The sequence below is a fragment of the Oncorhynchus mykiss genome, chromosome 21 (genome assembly GCF_057628025.1).
Source record: "Oncorhynchus mykiss isolate SJ-2025 chromosome 21, ASM5762802v1, whole genome shotgun sequence".
Lineage (NCBI taxonomy): Eukaryota > Metazoa > Chordata > Actinopteri > Salmoniformes > Salmonidae > Oncorhynchus > Oncorhynchus mykiss.
Window position 1 is genome coordinate 13,945,690 of NC_143042.1, and position 16,295 is coordinate 13,961,984.

Consider the following 16,295-nt stretch of genomic DNA (forward strand, 5'->3'; position numbering starts at 1 on the left):
ACATCTAATTTTCATAAGTATTCACACCAGAGTTAATACTTTGCAAATGCAGCTTTGGCGGCGATTACAGCTTTGAGTCGTCTTAGGTACAGTTGAAGTCGGAAGTTTACACACACCTTAGCCAAATACATTTAAACTCAGTTTTTCACAATTTCTGACATTTAATCCGAGTAGAAATTCCCCGTCTTAGGTCAGTTAGGATCACCACTTTATTTTAAGAATGTGAAATGTCAGAATAATAGTAAAAACAATTATTTATTCCATCTTTTATTTCTTTCATCACATTCCCAGTGGGTCAGAAGTTTACATACACTCAACTAGTATTTGGTAGCATTGCCTTTAAATTGTTTAACTTGGGTCAAACGTTTCGGGTAGCCTTCCACAAGCTTCCAGAGCTTTTTCAGTTCTGCCCACAAATTTTCTATAGGATTGAGGTCAGGGCTTTGTGATGGCCACTCAAATACCTTGACGTTGTTTTCCTTAAGCCAATTTGCCACAACTTTGGAAGTGTGCTTCGGGTCATTGTCCAAGCTTTAACTTCCTGACTGATGTCTTGAGATGTTGCTTCAATATATCTACATAATTTTCCTGCCTCATGATGCCATCTATTTTGTGAGGTACACCAGTCCCTTCTGCAGCAAAGCACCCCCACAACATGATGCTGCCACCCCCGTGCTTCATGGTTGGGATGGTGTTCTTCAGCTTGCAAGCCGCCCCCTTCTTCCTACAAACATAACGATGGTCATTATGGCCAAACATTTCTATTTTTGTTTCATCAGACCAGAGGACATTTCTCCAAAAAGTATGATCTTTGTCCCCATGTGCAGTTGCAAACCGTAGTCTGGCTTTTTTATGGCGGTTTTGGTGCAGTGGCTTCTTCCTTGCTGAGCGGCCTTTCAGGTTATGTCGACATAGGACTCGTTTTACGAGTTTTATTTTCCAAGCTGTTTAAATGCACAGTCAATTTAGTGAACGTAAACTTCTGACCCACTGGAAATGTGATACAGTGAAGTATACTTGAAATAATATGTCTGTAAACAATTGTTGGAAAATGTACTTGTGTCATGCACAAAGTAGATGTCCTAACCGACTTGCCAAAACTATAGTTTTTTAACAAGAAATTTTTGGAGTGGTTAAAAAACGAGTTTTAATGACTCAAACCTAAGTGTATGTAAACTTCCAACTTCAACTGTATGTCTGTATCAGCTTTGCACATCTGGATTTGGGTATTTGGGTATGCAGATTTTCCCAAGGTCTGTTAAGTTAAATGGGGAGCAGCAGTGAACAGCAATCTTCAGGTCTTTTCACAGACTTTCAATGGGTTTCAAGTATGGGCTTTGGCTGGGCCACTCAAGGACTTTCCCATTCTTGTTCTGAAGCCATTCCAGCATTGCTTTGGATCCATGCTTGGGGTCATTGTCCTGTTGGAATGTAAATCTTAACCCCAGTCTAAGGTCATTTGCACTCCGAACCAAGTTCTCATCAAGGATTTGCCTGCTGTCATGTGCCTTTTTCTTAGGAGTGGCTTCCGCTTAGCCACTCTCCCATAAAGCCTAGATTGGTAAAGTGCTGTAGAGACTGTTATCCTTCTGGCAGGTTTTCCCTTCTCAGCCAAGGGAACTATGTAATTCTGTCAGAGTGGTCATTGGGTTCTTGGCCACCTCCTTCTTGCCCGAGTCTGGGTAGTTCCATATTTTTTTCAGTTTCCCAATGCTGGAGACCCCTTTGCTCTTGGAAACTTCAAACACTTTATACCTTCCCCAGATATATGCCTCATCATATTTATATCACAGAGATCTACAGACATTTCCTTGAACTGCATGTTATAGTTTATGCTCCAACATGCACTGTCAACTGTGAGACCTTACTGTATATAGACAGGTGTGTTTCTTTCTATATCATCTCCAAACAATTGAATTGGCCACAGGTGGACTTCATCAAGGATGATACAAGGAAATTGGATGCACCTGAGCTCAATTTGGAGTGTCATAGCAAAGGGGTGTAAACACATACCAGTCAAACATTTGGACACACCTTCTCATTCAAGGCTTTTTCTGTATTTTTACTATTTTCTACATTGTAGAATAATAGTGAAGACATCCAAACTATGAAATAACACATATGGAATCATGAAGTAAACAAAAAAACTATTAAATAATTCAAAATATATTTTGTATTTTAGATTCTTCAAAGCAGCCACCCATTGCCTTGATAGCTTTGCAGTTTTCCTAATTTGTGCCCTTGAAAACCAAACGCAGAATCAAACTGAAAACACATTTGAAACCTTTAGACATGCCTCCTCGTCCTTCATTTCAAAATGTTAAGTATCAAAAGAAAATGTCAACGAAGTTGAATTTCATAGTGGTTTTTATTAACACCATCTTTTGCCAAGTGCAAGATGAATTATGATATGCTGAGATAAGTTCATAAAGTGCCATATGAAAAGAGAGTTATAACAAGGGACAATAAAAACATTCATAAATCATTATCCGTAGGCATTAGATAAACAAGTATGAAGAGAGCTGTACAAGGCAAGATATAAAAAAAAAACAAGAATTATGCAAATATAAAATCAGGTAAATGTGCATTTGAAGGTGAACTGTGACAGACAAAAACACCAATCAAGAGTTATGCTTAGATAATAAGGTAGAGCTGACAGAGCTTTACAAGACACAAAATATATGAACCATTTAAAAAAAGAGAGAAGTATAAGACCCCTAGATACCACATAGATGAACATATTTGGAGCACAGGGTTGGTCTGCCTGACTGGAACTCATCTACTATCCTTGGCAGCATGTGTGTGAAATAGAATGCCTTTAGTTTAGGGATAAGATCAGCACAGAACTTCACATCAAAAGGCACGTCAATAACAACCTGCTCGGATGGAGCCCAGACAAGCAGTTTGCATCTGTACGAGTATTCAAAGATAAATACGCAACTCAGAGGACTAAAGGTCAAGAGGGAATTCATTATCAATGGAAATAGTTGTTTTTCTCTAATGGGGAACTGAAGATTAATGGGTCAGGGACACGGGAGGAATTTCAGTCTGGGACTCATAGCTACATGTGTCAAGTTCTCATTGGTCCGAATTGTCTAAACATTGAGCCTGAAAAAGGATATTTGTTATTTGGCCATTGGCCCAGTTTTATTGCAAGACATTCTAATAGGTCAACCATGGGCTAGGGTTGGGTTATAAACTCCATCCAGTCTCTTTGTTCAGAGGAGAAACATTGAGGACAGGGAAGAATAAACATCTACCATCAACTATGATTTGTTCTCTTTAAATAAATATATTTTTCTCCCCCTGATTTGCTTTGGGGTCTGTGTTATTGAAGAATAACATCAACTGCTAGCACATCTCTCCGGTCCTGTGCAGAACATGTCCATTTGCACCTTCATGTAGTACCCACGGGCTCCATTAGGTTGCAGCTGAGGAACCCCATGCACCAGCTTCACATTGGTGAGTTTGCCAGAGAACATTTCAGTCAGAGACTCACACTTCTTAATCAGAAGGGGACATTTGATTTCTAATAGTTCTTGAGAGTTTAAACACTCGATCTGGGCTTGCAGAAATAAAACATGGCTCCTTGACACTCACTATTGTGCCTCCACTCTGCAGACTAAACCCTCAGCTCTCCATCCATGTGTAGGCCACCTGCTCGTTCTCCTTGCTATATGTGGTTGCGGAACCTGGGGAAAGAGATTCTCCCGCACAAAGAAGTCGGGAGATTTGTTGAGGTGCGCACAGGAACCTTCTTTGCTGAGCTTGCAGTGATCCAAAGCTAACGCGCGTCATACATTACATGGGAGGCACTCTGTGCTTTAGTGACCTCCTCCAAGCTGGCACATTTACACTCCTCCAGCTTAACATAAATGTGACAAGCATTACTGACACTGCATGTTGATGCCATGTTACCCATAAGGATGTTGTAACTGTGTGGCTGCTGCTGGAACCTGATGACTGTTTGGTTAAGCTTTGATGAACTTGTGTAGAAAGCTCCACACTGGAACATTGGCTCCTTTCAAACGTTTAAGTGCGTTGTGGGAGTGGCATGCAGGAGTTGGAGGTAGAGGTGGAGAAGCGGCTGTGGTGCTGTCAGAGAACTCGTCACTTGGTTTGTGACGTTTGAAACAGATCTCGCTCAACCTTTTTGGAGCTAAATTCCGCTGCGTCCCCGAGTTCCACTGGTATTGCTCATCTGTACAGGACACCCCTGTCAATCCTCCATACACAGCATTCTGCACCTTCAACAAAACACCACTGTTAGAATAGTCAATTACAGTACAGAACACTAGTTTACATGGTGTTCACAGCTGACTAGTTTACACAGTCTCCATTTAACTAGGAGATTTAGGTTATGCTGGCAATTTTCTATTTGATTGTAAAACTCACCTTGATTCTGTACCTACCTCATTGCCATTTGAGATTAGACTGATATACTTACACAATGAGCCATTACTGTAATAGTTAACGTTATCAGTTCTGGTCAGTGATATGGTTTCATCCCAATTAATTAGCTAGCTAAGTAACTAGCTAACGTCAAACATATAATTCATAGAAAGGGTTATGATAAACAAAAAGCCAACACAAGAACACCCTGCAGTCTCCACCTTACCGACAGATGATACAAGAATCCAGGCAGAACGATGGTGTGTTTTGCTCTGACTGGGCTGGACATCTGCTTTGAGGAACAGCAGGTTGTCATCCTCAAGACAGTGAATAAGCACCCGCCCAACTCTGCCGCTGTGGAGGTATTGATATCTGTGCTTGTGTAGCTCCTCACCTCTGACTCATCCACACCGAGAGACGAGACTAAATATTTGAAGATGTCTTCATAGGTGATATGTGGCCATTTTTTCATATCGCCCTCCTACCCTTGAATAATCCGTGGATGTGGCACAGACTTGCCATTAGACTTTGAAAGGTTTTTCTTGGTAAGATCCCACGACATTTTGAGCTAGCTAGCTAACAATCACAAAACGGCAAGAACGCCACAACGAAAGTCCTCCACAAAACAGAACGTTCGGACATTGTTTTGTTTCCGGGTTCTTAAATAAAGTGGCCCGACGGGGTGTGGTATAAAGGCCCGACGGGGTGTGGTATATGGCCAAAATAACACGGCTAAGGGCTGTTCTTACTCACGACGCAACGTGGAGTGCCTGGACAAATCCCTTAGCCGTGGTATATTGGCCATATATCACAAACCCCAGAGGGTTCATTAATTGCTTATGGTTCATTGAACAAGCATGGGAAACCGTGTTTTAAACCTTTTACATTGAAGATCTGTGAAGTTATTTGGATTTTTACGAATGATCTTTGAAAGACAGGGTCCTGAAAAAGGGACGTTTCTTTTTGTGCTGAGTTTATATCCTCAATTTACGTCACAAATAGTACGGTTAGTCTGAGTATGCGAACACAGCTACTGTGTATGTGTTTGAAGTAAGTGGTTCGCCAGGGAACATTCCATGGGGCTCAGCTTATCTTTGTTTGATTCTGTTTTTAAAAGCGGTTACACGCTCCATATTTACCCATTAATTCCGGAGCCATTTTTAAACTTCACAGAAGGGAAGGAATTTTTCACCACTCAGGCAGAGACAAAAACGTACGTTCGCAGGCCTGCTGAGAAGCCTGGCCGTGAGAAGCCTGCAGGGATTAAGAGGGAAAGCTATACTATCACCATATTGTGTGTTGGGGACTACATTTTTACACCCAGCTACAGCAATGGGATTTGATGTCCTAGCGGGCTTTAATCTAGGGGGTAAAAAACACCCTAAAGTCAAGTCGATGTATGTACTGTGATACACAGTGATAATATGGCAGGAAAAAGACAAGTGAAAACATGCTTTTCTCAGGATGTTTTATCCATCCATACATCTAGGATCCATTTATCCACCCATCCAACCCTTATTCATCCTTCCATCCATCTACCAATCGAACCGTTCATTCAAAACATGGTGGATGTTAGAGAAGGCTTGAGATGAGGTACACTGGCTCAGAAACCACAAGGTAGTACTGCTGACCTAGCAAGGACACAGAGGTTATGTCACTGGGTTGTGTTAACTCGTGTTCGGGGAAGCATATCATTATGTGTCCACTCGGTGTCTTTCCCTCTCCATCGAGAGGGGGCGGGTGTGACATCTTGTTCCGTTCTCACTCACGCAGATCCACCATATGCTGTGAAGTGTGAACATGTTTTAAATCCTCCCTCCAGAGTTGCATGTTTTCAGCAACATTGCCTGTTCTGCCTTCCACTCGCAGAAGTATGATATGCTAACTGACTTGCCTAGTTAAAAAAAAAGGTTACATTTAAATGCAATATTCTAATAAGAGCCTTGAGATTTACAACAGAAACTTCATTATAGAACATTTTACAGTTATGGGTTTAATTGCCTTGCTCAAGGACACATCGGCAGATTTGTCACCTAGTCGGCTCGGGGGAATCAAACCGTCGCTCTTTCGGTTACTGGCCCATTGCTCTTACCACTAGGCTACATGCCGCCAGGCCTCTGCAGTCATTAGAATCTGCCGCAATGTCTGCTTCCCCTTTACCGTGAATCACTGCATTGTGACATGAAGTGCCCTACGACAGAACCACTGGGAGATGTGGAGGAGGATAAAGGACCACCACCCTGGCTGTTAGCAGCTCTGCTGGGTGGGTGAACACACACACACACACGCACACACACGCTGGATGACAGGGAGTGAGACAGGTAGGATGCTTTAGGCACCCAAAAGAAGACAGCCCTGCTGAAACACAGGATCCTCACTTCAGAAGCATTGTTGTGTTGTTTACTGTTCTATGGTTCTGGCTCAGAAGACAACATCATGTTGCTCTTGTACAGAAGATGTTGCCCTTGAGGATAATGGTTTTGGACGAGCACTATTTTCGAAACAGGAACTGACCGGTTCGCTGATTAGTTGAAGAATATTCCACAGGCTCTGCTGATTGGGCTAATATTTCACTGTCTAGTAATGTATTCAGGATTATAAAAGCATGGACAGGCCTCAGATAAGATCTCTCAGATCTTTTTCAGAAAACAAACACAGTCATTGGCTCTAATGGTTGAACTAATAGTCAACACATCCACTGGAGTGAGACTAATGATTTCATAGGTGTTTTTTTCTAAAACAGTCATGGTTGGTTTGGTATTATCTCTAACCATGAGGCAGAATAGCCAAAGTCCTGCAACATCAGCACAGGCTTCATGATCTAATAGTCTCTGACTCAGACAGAGAGGATCAATACAAACGTGATTGCATATAAACAACTATGCCAAACCTAGAAAACACCTGGTCTTAAACACTATCTGTAATTGGTTGGGAAATGTGGCTTAATAATGGACTACTAGCACAAATTTGACCAAAACTCGAGTCGATAAGGCTTTAATTCAGACTTTATATCGTAGTTTGGCAGTTTTTTTCAACAGCAGAGCTGTTAGGACCCATATGATGAGAAGCCTTTTGTAATCAAACAGATATATTTCCCTATAGCTGCAGGATAAATATACGCGTTCCTGTCTGCTGTTCTCTCCTTTGTGGGAGTATAAGTGTGTTGACTATACACGTACACTGTCAGTTAACACTGTAGTTGTTCTGCTGTGTTTCCACAGTGCTGTGACACTGAGGTGAAGGCTTCCATCAACACCGGGAGTCAACACAACCGCATCTCCAGCTCCTGCTGCAGGAGGCTTGGGTGAGAGGCCTTATTCTCCCTCGCTATCTCTCTTTCTCCGTCGACCTCTACCACACCCACGAATACCCACCCATCACATAACACTCCTGGGTCCAGATTTGCCAACTAGCACCGAAATACAGAGCGCCAACAACCACATTTGAGTTCCACAGGCACTCACACAACCACAACCAACATCAGACTGCATCAGCATCAACAAACTGGCCTGTGAGAGACAGAACAGAGTAGCGTCCTAATAACCTCTACCATGGCTGTGTGTGTTGCCAGATTGGTTCCCACCCAGGAAGGTCCACCCTGTGAGCAGACCGAGGGCCAGGGCTCGGTGAGGGGCCTGCAGCTGCAGCTGGGCAGACAGAGTGTCCAGTGCTCTGCCCACGTCACCGGTAAGGAAGGAGACACCACATATTACGTCACATAAACATTTAAAGCAGCATTGCAGCCAGTTGTATTGACTGTCAATTAAGCAAGAGAGAGTCCACTCATACAGGGTAGGAATACAGGTGTTATGGCAGTGTCAATGAAACACTTTCGTTTTTCTTTCTCCGTAAACATACATTCTGTTCAGCATTATCTGGACTGTAGGCGTGGCAAACAACATTGAATCGAATAATGCTATGGATTGGATAAGTCAACTTGATTATATAAATCGCTGGGGTTAAACTGTAATGTTCCTGTCAGTGATCAATACAAAACGTCTGGGTGCTCTCTCACAATGACCACAAGCCATTTTCCACACCATCAAGATTACTTCCCTTTACCAATGTCAATACAAAACCCCTTGGTAAACCCCCCCCCCCCCCCCCCCCCCCAACAAATCAGTGCCTAGGTACAAAGCGGTGTTTCAGACAGTAACATTAACAGATGGTAATAGATTTGCTTACTGGCTGTGTTATTTCTGAATGCTTGCTCTAAAAAGGCAGCGGTCTTAAAAAGGTGTTGGAGATGTGCTTGGCAGCCAATGTGTATGTGACAGCGTGTGTGTGTGTGTGTGTGTGTCTGAGAGAGAGAGAGTGAGTGTGTGTGAACTCAGTATGCAGCATGTGCTCCTGACCTTTCCTATTCAGCAGCCAGGGACAAATCACAAAGACAAGCAGAGAGAGACTAATACCTTAATGGTTGAACACACACACGCAATGCAGATGGGAGAATGGAGATGTGCTGATGATTCCTGTTAGTTTTGAGCTCATTTATGCAGTGTTAATTAATCAGTCAGTGAGAGACACGGCAGGTTAGAAATTCACTGTTTCTTATTCTGCTCCCTCTCTCCTCTTTATCTCTCTCTTCCTCTCTTTGTCTCTCCTCTCCATCTCCCCACAGAGGATGAGGTGTTTGAGCTGTGCCTGGGTCTTCAGACTCTGCAGGAACTCAAAGTAAGTCCTCATTAGTGTCGCAAATGTGTAAATGCTGTGTTTGATCTGTCTTATTTACACACTTTATTTGAATATTTATGAAATGCAAATTGTTATATTTGGTAGCACTTTGTTTTTCCTTTCGCCTCCAACCCCATTCGATGTGTGGAACGGATGTGGGTGGGGCCAGGTCTACATAAGGGTGCTAATTTAAAGAAATTCACAAAAGCTCTGACGAAGGCCGTGAGACCGATACGTAAGCTTATTTAAGATCAGTGATACTATCAAGAGCAGTGTGCGGGTTCCTTTTTCATTCATCTTGTTCAACTGCACCTGAAAAACGTTTGCTCAGATGTGCGAGATCCTTTAGTATTTTGAATCTGCCGTCCTCCCTAAATCTCCCCCAACTTGAACTTCACAGCTAATGAAAACTGCTGCTAAAAATAATCATAGGGGGGGAAAAAAGCAGACATTGAGCTGTAGCGATTAGACTAAGCAGAGACCTTAGGAACTGGCATCTTCAATGTATTACTATCAGAACACATCAAGTAATGGCAGGTTAGGACAGAGATGGAGACAGACAGGTTTGTGTTATGTTATCTGAGGGTTATGGCTGCACTGCTGGCGCTTCTTGGTGAGGACAGGGCTGCAGGTGAAAGCAGACAGATAAGACAGACTTCAGATCAGCACATCTCACTGAGGAGGTTTAAAATGCTGCCATTTCCCCAGGATATCCCAGGAAATGGCAACCCAATGTGACAGTCAACAAACAGAACAGAAGGGGAAATTACATGAACAGAATTCTGTCTCAGAGGGTCTGAGAGGGAAAGTAGAATTAGGCACGAGACTAATTGCGCCCATTTCTCACAGAGAATCTAATTAGACTTTAAGGGTACACTGCAAACCAGATCTATGATTATGCAAAAGCACCCCCGGAGGATCTGCGATACCGGAGACAATTTTCCTTCCAAGTGCACCCAGTCTCAGTATTCTGCTCCCTCGGCAAAACTCAAGATGGGAACTTTAACTCAATTTAATCATAGCTGAAAAGTTTTCAAAATACTCCTTAAATAGACCGGTGGCTTGGAAAAAAGGGTAAATCCTAATTTAATTATCACGTATGCCTGCAAGGAAAGATACCCATATATGGAGATGGAGGAAGCCTGGAGTTAAAGTTAAAGACAACTGTTAGAACAGAGACAAAATGTTCAATTTAGTCCCTGGGCCGTTCTGGTGACCTGGAAGTAAAACACAAAGCTCAGTGGAGTCTGTTAGGCCCAATGGAGAGCAGAGAGCTAGACTCAGGTGCATCTCACAGCCATTGTGTGAATTGTGATCACATATGCATGCGCACTGGGGCATATTTAATGTTGTGCCCCTCAAGAGAACCATTTGGATGGAAAAGTACATAACTGAAAAAAGTACAGTGTCTCCCTTTAATGTCACCATGTGCAGACCGATTGAACTGCTATTTGGAGCAGACGATGCGACCTTTCCGAGGATTTTGGTTTACATAACATTATTAACCCTCTGTTGTCTAAAATGGCACTTTGTTGGATGATGGCAGTTCCGCAAATGAATGGAGTTTCCATGGCACTGCACTCTGTGGTAGAGTTGATGTTAAACCATGTTTTGACCCTATAGTCAGTCACGGTCACCCATCTGATGTCTCCCTTATCCATCCTTTATCTCCAGTGCTGTGTGGACCTGAGCAGTAGAGTCCTAAAGCTCCAGGGCTCAGGGGAGGAGCTGCCTTTCATGGAGCCGCCATTGGTCAGCCAGTGCCATCAGCAAGACAGCAATGAGAACCTGTGACGCTGGCGTGTCACAACCTCCCAGCCGTCCCACGCCCTCCTCTGATTGGCTGGCGCTGAAAAAACATAATGCGGTCCGGGTCGGGACTGTCCAATCAGTGTCTCGCACTGCCAGGAACATGGTTGACCACCCCAATTCTCTTCAGTTTACACCATTGTGTTTGTTTCTGTGGAATTAAGACATTACCATGATGTTACCCCTGTATTGAATTAGACTAGTTTATGGAGCAGATGGAGCTCAAGGTTTGGGACGATTCTATGTAACAATCTTCATAATTATGTACTTAATCAAGGTGTTTTTTATCTGCCAGACAGTGCATCATTGTTCAATGCACTCATGGAAAAAAGGAATCCAAAAGGGTTCTTTGTCTGTCCCCTTAGGAGAACTCTTTCTAGTTCCAGGTGGAACTATTTTGGGTTCCATGTAGAATCCTCTTTGTAAAGAGTTCTACATTGATCTCAAAAAAAAAAAAAAAAATGGAACCAAAAGGGTTCTACCTGGAACCAAAAAGGGTTCTTCAAAAAGTGATCCTATGGGAACAGCCGAACAACCCCTTTAGGTTCTAGATAGCACCTTTTTCCCCCCTAAGAGTGTACTGAAACATACGGAGGAGTCAGACGATGATTATCATTTGAAATGAACATATTGTGATTTGGAGGTATAAAATCATTTACATTGATCATCAATTAAATGCCCAAACTGTTTAAAATCAAAAACAGTTCAGCCTAGAGGAAAAAATGATATCTCCCTCACATCCCTTCACAGAGAGATAGTCTTCTAGATGTCCTCTCAAACGTGCTCAAGAGAAAGTGAGAAAAAAAAAACAGGTCTTATGAAACCTTTGAAACTGCCTGTTAAAAAATCTAATTGAGAGTCAGGACAGACAGGGAATTCTGGAAGAGATGTGAGGAGACTACTGCTACTCCTGAACTAACTGCCTTCAGCCAAGTGAAGACTCTCTCTCTCTCTCTCATTTATTTTCCCAAATGAAGAGTGATCCTAAGAATGTCACGATGACCCACATGAAAACTAGTTCTCAATAATTCCACTTAAAATGTTAAGAGTCCTGGAGCTAGTTGTGTGTGTCAGACGGACAGCACAGCAAAAAGATCCAAACATTCCATAGTTCCGCATGATTTTTTGTAGAAGTCTGCTTTTGTATACGTCTGGATGTTAGTGTTCCTGTGAGAGTGTGTCAGTGTGTGTGACTTGGAGATGTGCGAGTGTGTGTACGTACTGGTAGATGTGCACTTTGTGTGTGTGTGTGTGTATGTGTTGGATGCATGTCAATCGAGGGGCTTTTCTGTTTTGATATGGTTAGTGGCTAGTGTTTCACATGGGAAAGAAAAAGGGATGAGTTCTATTTACTTCTCCTCCTACTCCTCCCAGCTGCTCCTACTCCTCCTCCCAGCTCCTCCTACTTCTCCTACTCCTCCTCCCAGCTCCTCCTACTTCTCCTCCCATCTCCTACTACTCCTCCCAGCTCCTCCTCCTCCTACTTCGCCTCCCATCTCCTACTACTCCTCCCAGCTCCTCCTACTCCTCCCAGCTCCAGTCAGAGGGAGCTGCCAAAACGGAGCTGACCCCAGCTGCCTTCCTTCCCTCGTCTTCTTCAGGGGACATTAATCAAGGCCCTCATAGATGTTTGTTTAAGCATATTCTCTCTCTCTCTCCCTTAATTTTTTATGTTCAGGAAACAAATCTGCTTAGTACATTTTACCTCTTCTCATTTGGTACGTTATTCACTTTGACAAGCCTTGCTTGCTGATTTGGTATTTTACTAGGACCGGTGCAGCAGCACAGAATCATCATCAGGACCCTGCTTGTTGCCTGACTGACAGTTTCAAAACAAGTCACATTTTCTTAGTCACATGCCCCGAATACAACAGGTATGCCCCGAATACCTTACAGTGAAATGCTTACTTACGAGCCCCTAACCAACAATGCAGTTTCAAACAATACATATAAGAATAAGAGACAAAAGTAACAAGTAATTAAAGACGAGTAGTAAAAAATAACAATATATACAGGGGGGGTGCCGGTACAGAGTCAATGTGCAGGGGCACCGGTTAATTGAGGAAGTATGTACATGTAGGTAGAGATAATTAAAGTGACTATGCATAGATGACAACAGAGAGTGGCAGTGGTGTGGAGAGGGGAGGGGGGCAATGTGAATAGTCTGGCTAGCCATTTGACTAGATGTTCAGGAGTCTTATGGCTTGGGGGTAGATGCTGTTAAGAAGCCTCTTGGACCTAGACTTGGCGCTACGGTAACGCTTGCTGTGTGGTTGCAGAGAGAACAGTCTATGACTAGGGTGGCTGGAGTCTTTGACAAATTTCAGGGCCTTCCTCTGACACTGCCTGGTATAGAGGTCCTGGATGGCAGGAGATTGGCCCCAGTGATGTACTGGGCCGTTCGCACTACCCTCTGTAGTGCCTTGCAGTCGGAGGCCGAGCAGTTGCCATACCAGGCAGTGATGCTCTCGATGGTGCAGCTGTAGAACCTTTTGAGGATCTGAGGACCCATGGCAAATCTTTTCAGTCTCCTGAGGGGGAATAGGTTTTTTCGTGCCCGCTTCACGACTGTCATGGTGTGCTTGGACCATGTTAGTTTGTTGGTGATGTGGACGCCAAGGAACTTGAAGCTCTCAACCTGCTCCATTGCAGCCCCGTCGATGAGAATGGGGGCGTGCTCGGTCCTCATTTTCCTGTAGTCCACAATCATCTCCTTTGTCTTAATCACGTTGAGGGAGAGGTTGTTGTCCTGGCACCACACGGCCAGGTCTCTGACCTCCTCCCTATAGACTGTCTCATTGTTGTCGGTGATCAGGTTGTGTCATCGTCAAATTTAAATGATGCTGTTGGAGTCGTGCCTGGCCGTGCAGTCATGAGTGAACAGGAAGTACAGGAGGGGCACCTGAGGGGAGGATTAGTGTTGCGGATGTGTTGTTACCTACTCTTACCACCTGGGGGGCGGCCTGTCAGGAAGTTCAGGATCCAGTTGCAGAGGGAGGTGTTTAGTCCCAGGGTCCTTAGCTTATTGATGAGCTTTGAGGGCACTATGGTGTTGAACGCTGAGCTGTGGTCATTGAATAGCATTCTCACATAGGTGTTCCCTTTGTCCAGGTGGGAAAGATGCAGTGTGGAGTGCAATAGAGACTGCATCATCTGTGGATCTGTTGGGGTGGTATGCAAATTGGAGTGGGTCTAAGGTTTCTGGGATGATGGTGTTGATGTGAGCCATGACCAGCCTTTCAAAGCACTTCATGGCTACAGACGTGAGTGCTACGGGGTCGGTAGTTATTTAGGTAGGTTACCTTAGTGTTCTTTGGCACAGGCACTATGATGGTCTGCTTAAAACATGTTGGTACTACAGACTCGGACAGGGAGGTTGAAAATGTCAGTGAAGACACTTGCTAGTTGGTCAGCGCATGCTCGCAGTACATGTCCGGGTAATCCGTCTGGCCCTGTTATTTGCCTCGAAGTGAGCATAGAAGTGGTTTAGCTCGTCCGGTTGGCTCGTGTCACTGGGAAGCTTTCTGCTGTGCTTCCCTTTGTAGTCTGTAATGGTTTGCAGGCCCTGCCACATCGAACGAGCGTCAGAGCCGGTGTAGTACGACTCGATCTTAGTCCTGTATTGAAGCTTTGCCTGTTTGATGGTTCGTCAGCGAGCATAGCGGGATTTCTTATAAACTTCCGGGTTAGAGTCCCGCTCCTTGAAAGTGGCAGTTCTATCCTTTAACTCAGTGCGAATGTTGCCTGTAAACCGTGGTTTCTGGTTGGGGTATGTACGTACGGTCACTGTGGGGACAACGTCATCGATGCACTTATTGATAAAGCCAATGACAGATGTGGTGTACTCCTCAATGCCATTGGAGGAATCCCAGAACATGTTCCAGTCTGTGCTAGCAAAACAGTCCTGTAGTTTAGCATCTGCTTCATCTGACCACTATTTTGTATCAATCTACTCACTGGTGCTTCCTGCTTGAATTTTTGCCTGCAAGCAGGAATCAGGAGGATAGATACGTTTTTCCTCTTCTCATTCGTTCCACTTTTGCTGACGTACGTTATTCACTTTGACAAGCCTTGCTTGCTGATTTGGTATTTTACTAGGACCAGCGCAGCGGCACAGAATCATACTAGCCCCTGCTTGTTGCCTGACTGACTGTTTCACACTACAGGGTCGACTACAGGGCCGAAACGTACTGTGCTGGCTTGAATATCGTATTTTCTCATTATCCTTTACAGCACAGTTCCAGCTACTATGGTGGATACGTAACGAGTCCAATCCAGTACTGTACAGCTCGGCTTGGTTCAGTTTGACCCGATGGTGTGAATCAGGCATGTGAGAAAGCCAAAAGGCCACGCCATAATCTTCCCACTAACATGCATTACACTCTGCCTTGATCCATTCACATTGTTTGGACAATCGCGAAGCGCTTCAGACGCCCTCAGAAAGGTCTTCATACTCTGCTTTTACCATCTGGACTTGTATTCAAAGACTCTCTGAGTACGGGTTTCCACTAGTTAGCACAGCCACAGTCAAAATTGTCTATATCGGGGAAAAAAATTATGAAAACAAAAATTAGCTTTTTGGTCTCAATTCAAGGTTAGACATACGCTTTGCAGTGTGGTTACGGTTAGGTATACAAATCTGATTTCAGGAAGAGACGTAGAAATAGGCTGGGTTTATGACTTTGTGGCTGTGGTAACTAGTGACTACCCCGAGTAGGCGCTGATATCGGATCAGTCATGCCTTTCAGCTCATAATGGACAATATTACATGGACCTGATCCTAGATCAGCACTCCAACTCAGACTTTTTGTGAAGATGGGTCCTGGACAGTGCCATGCTCTCAACTGTGTAACAATATCCATCTGACCTCTAGCTCTTTCTATGGAGGTCACCCACAAATAATTGCTAATGTTTCGTACTAGTGTACTTCCTAATATGCTGTGCGATGGTAATCGACGTATGAAATACATTTATTTTTTGTGTTTTTTCTGAACAGTATTTTCTCTGCCTATTAAAAGATGTATTCTGGCTAGCTATGCTTGCAGTTTTTTTAATAAGTCTAATTTGCACACATTTACTATGCCAAGACTAAGATGTGCCAGTCACATCTTGACGAATGCCAGTTATAACACAAAAACAAGACTAAGCTACAGTAACAGTACAACCATTTATCTGCTCAAAACACATCAAACCACAAGCAGTATCACTAATATCCACCACCTGATCAAGTGGAGGGAAGAAGGGAGGATATGCAGCGCTAACTAAAACATGAGTCACTGTGCTGCCATTTTCTTTTTTTTTAATAGCTCTGTTAGTCTCATGGTTGTGTTGCTGTGACGTCGTTATAAAAATAACCTTTTCAAGTTGGCGCAGCAGAGAAAGCAGATGTTCCCACAGCGAGGGACTGGGGGGCTGGAGGG

The 16,295-nt window shown here is 43.7% G+C and overlaps 1 protein-coding gene across 1 annotated transcript in view; it reads left to right on the top strand.

The window, feature by feature from the left end:
- LOC110500046 (nuclear receptor-interacting protein 2) overlaps nucleotides 1-15,907 on the top strand; it is a 29,531-nt gene extending 13,624 nt beyond the window's left edge. Inside the window, exons 3-6 of the mRNA XM_021577163.3 lie at nucleotides 7,614-7,696; nucleotides 7,964-8,079; nucleotides 9,014-9,066; nucleotides 10,741-15,907. Coding sequence (XP_021432838.2) covers nucleotides 7,614-7,696; nucleotides 7,964-8,079; nucleotides 9,014-9,066; nucleotides 10,741-10,860 — 372 coding nt within the window. The 3' untranslated portion in view covers nucleotides 10,861-15,907. The remainder of the gene's footprint in view (nucleotides 1-7,613; nucleotides 7,697-7,963; nucleotides 8,080-9,013; nucleotides 9,067-10,740) is intronic.
- The last annotated feature ends 388 nt before the right edge of the window (nucleotides 15,908-16,295 follow it).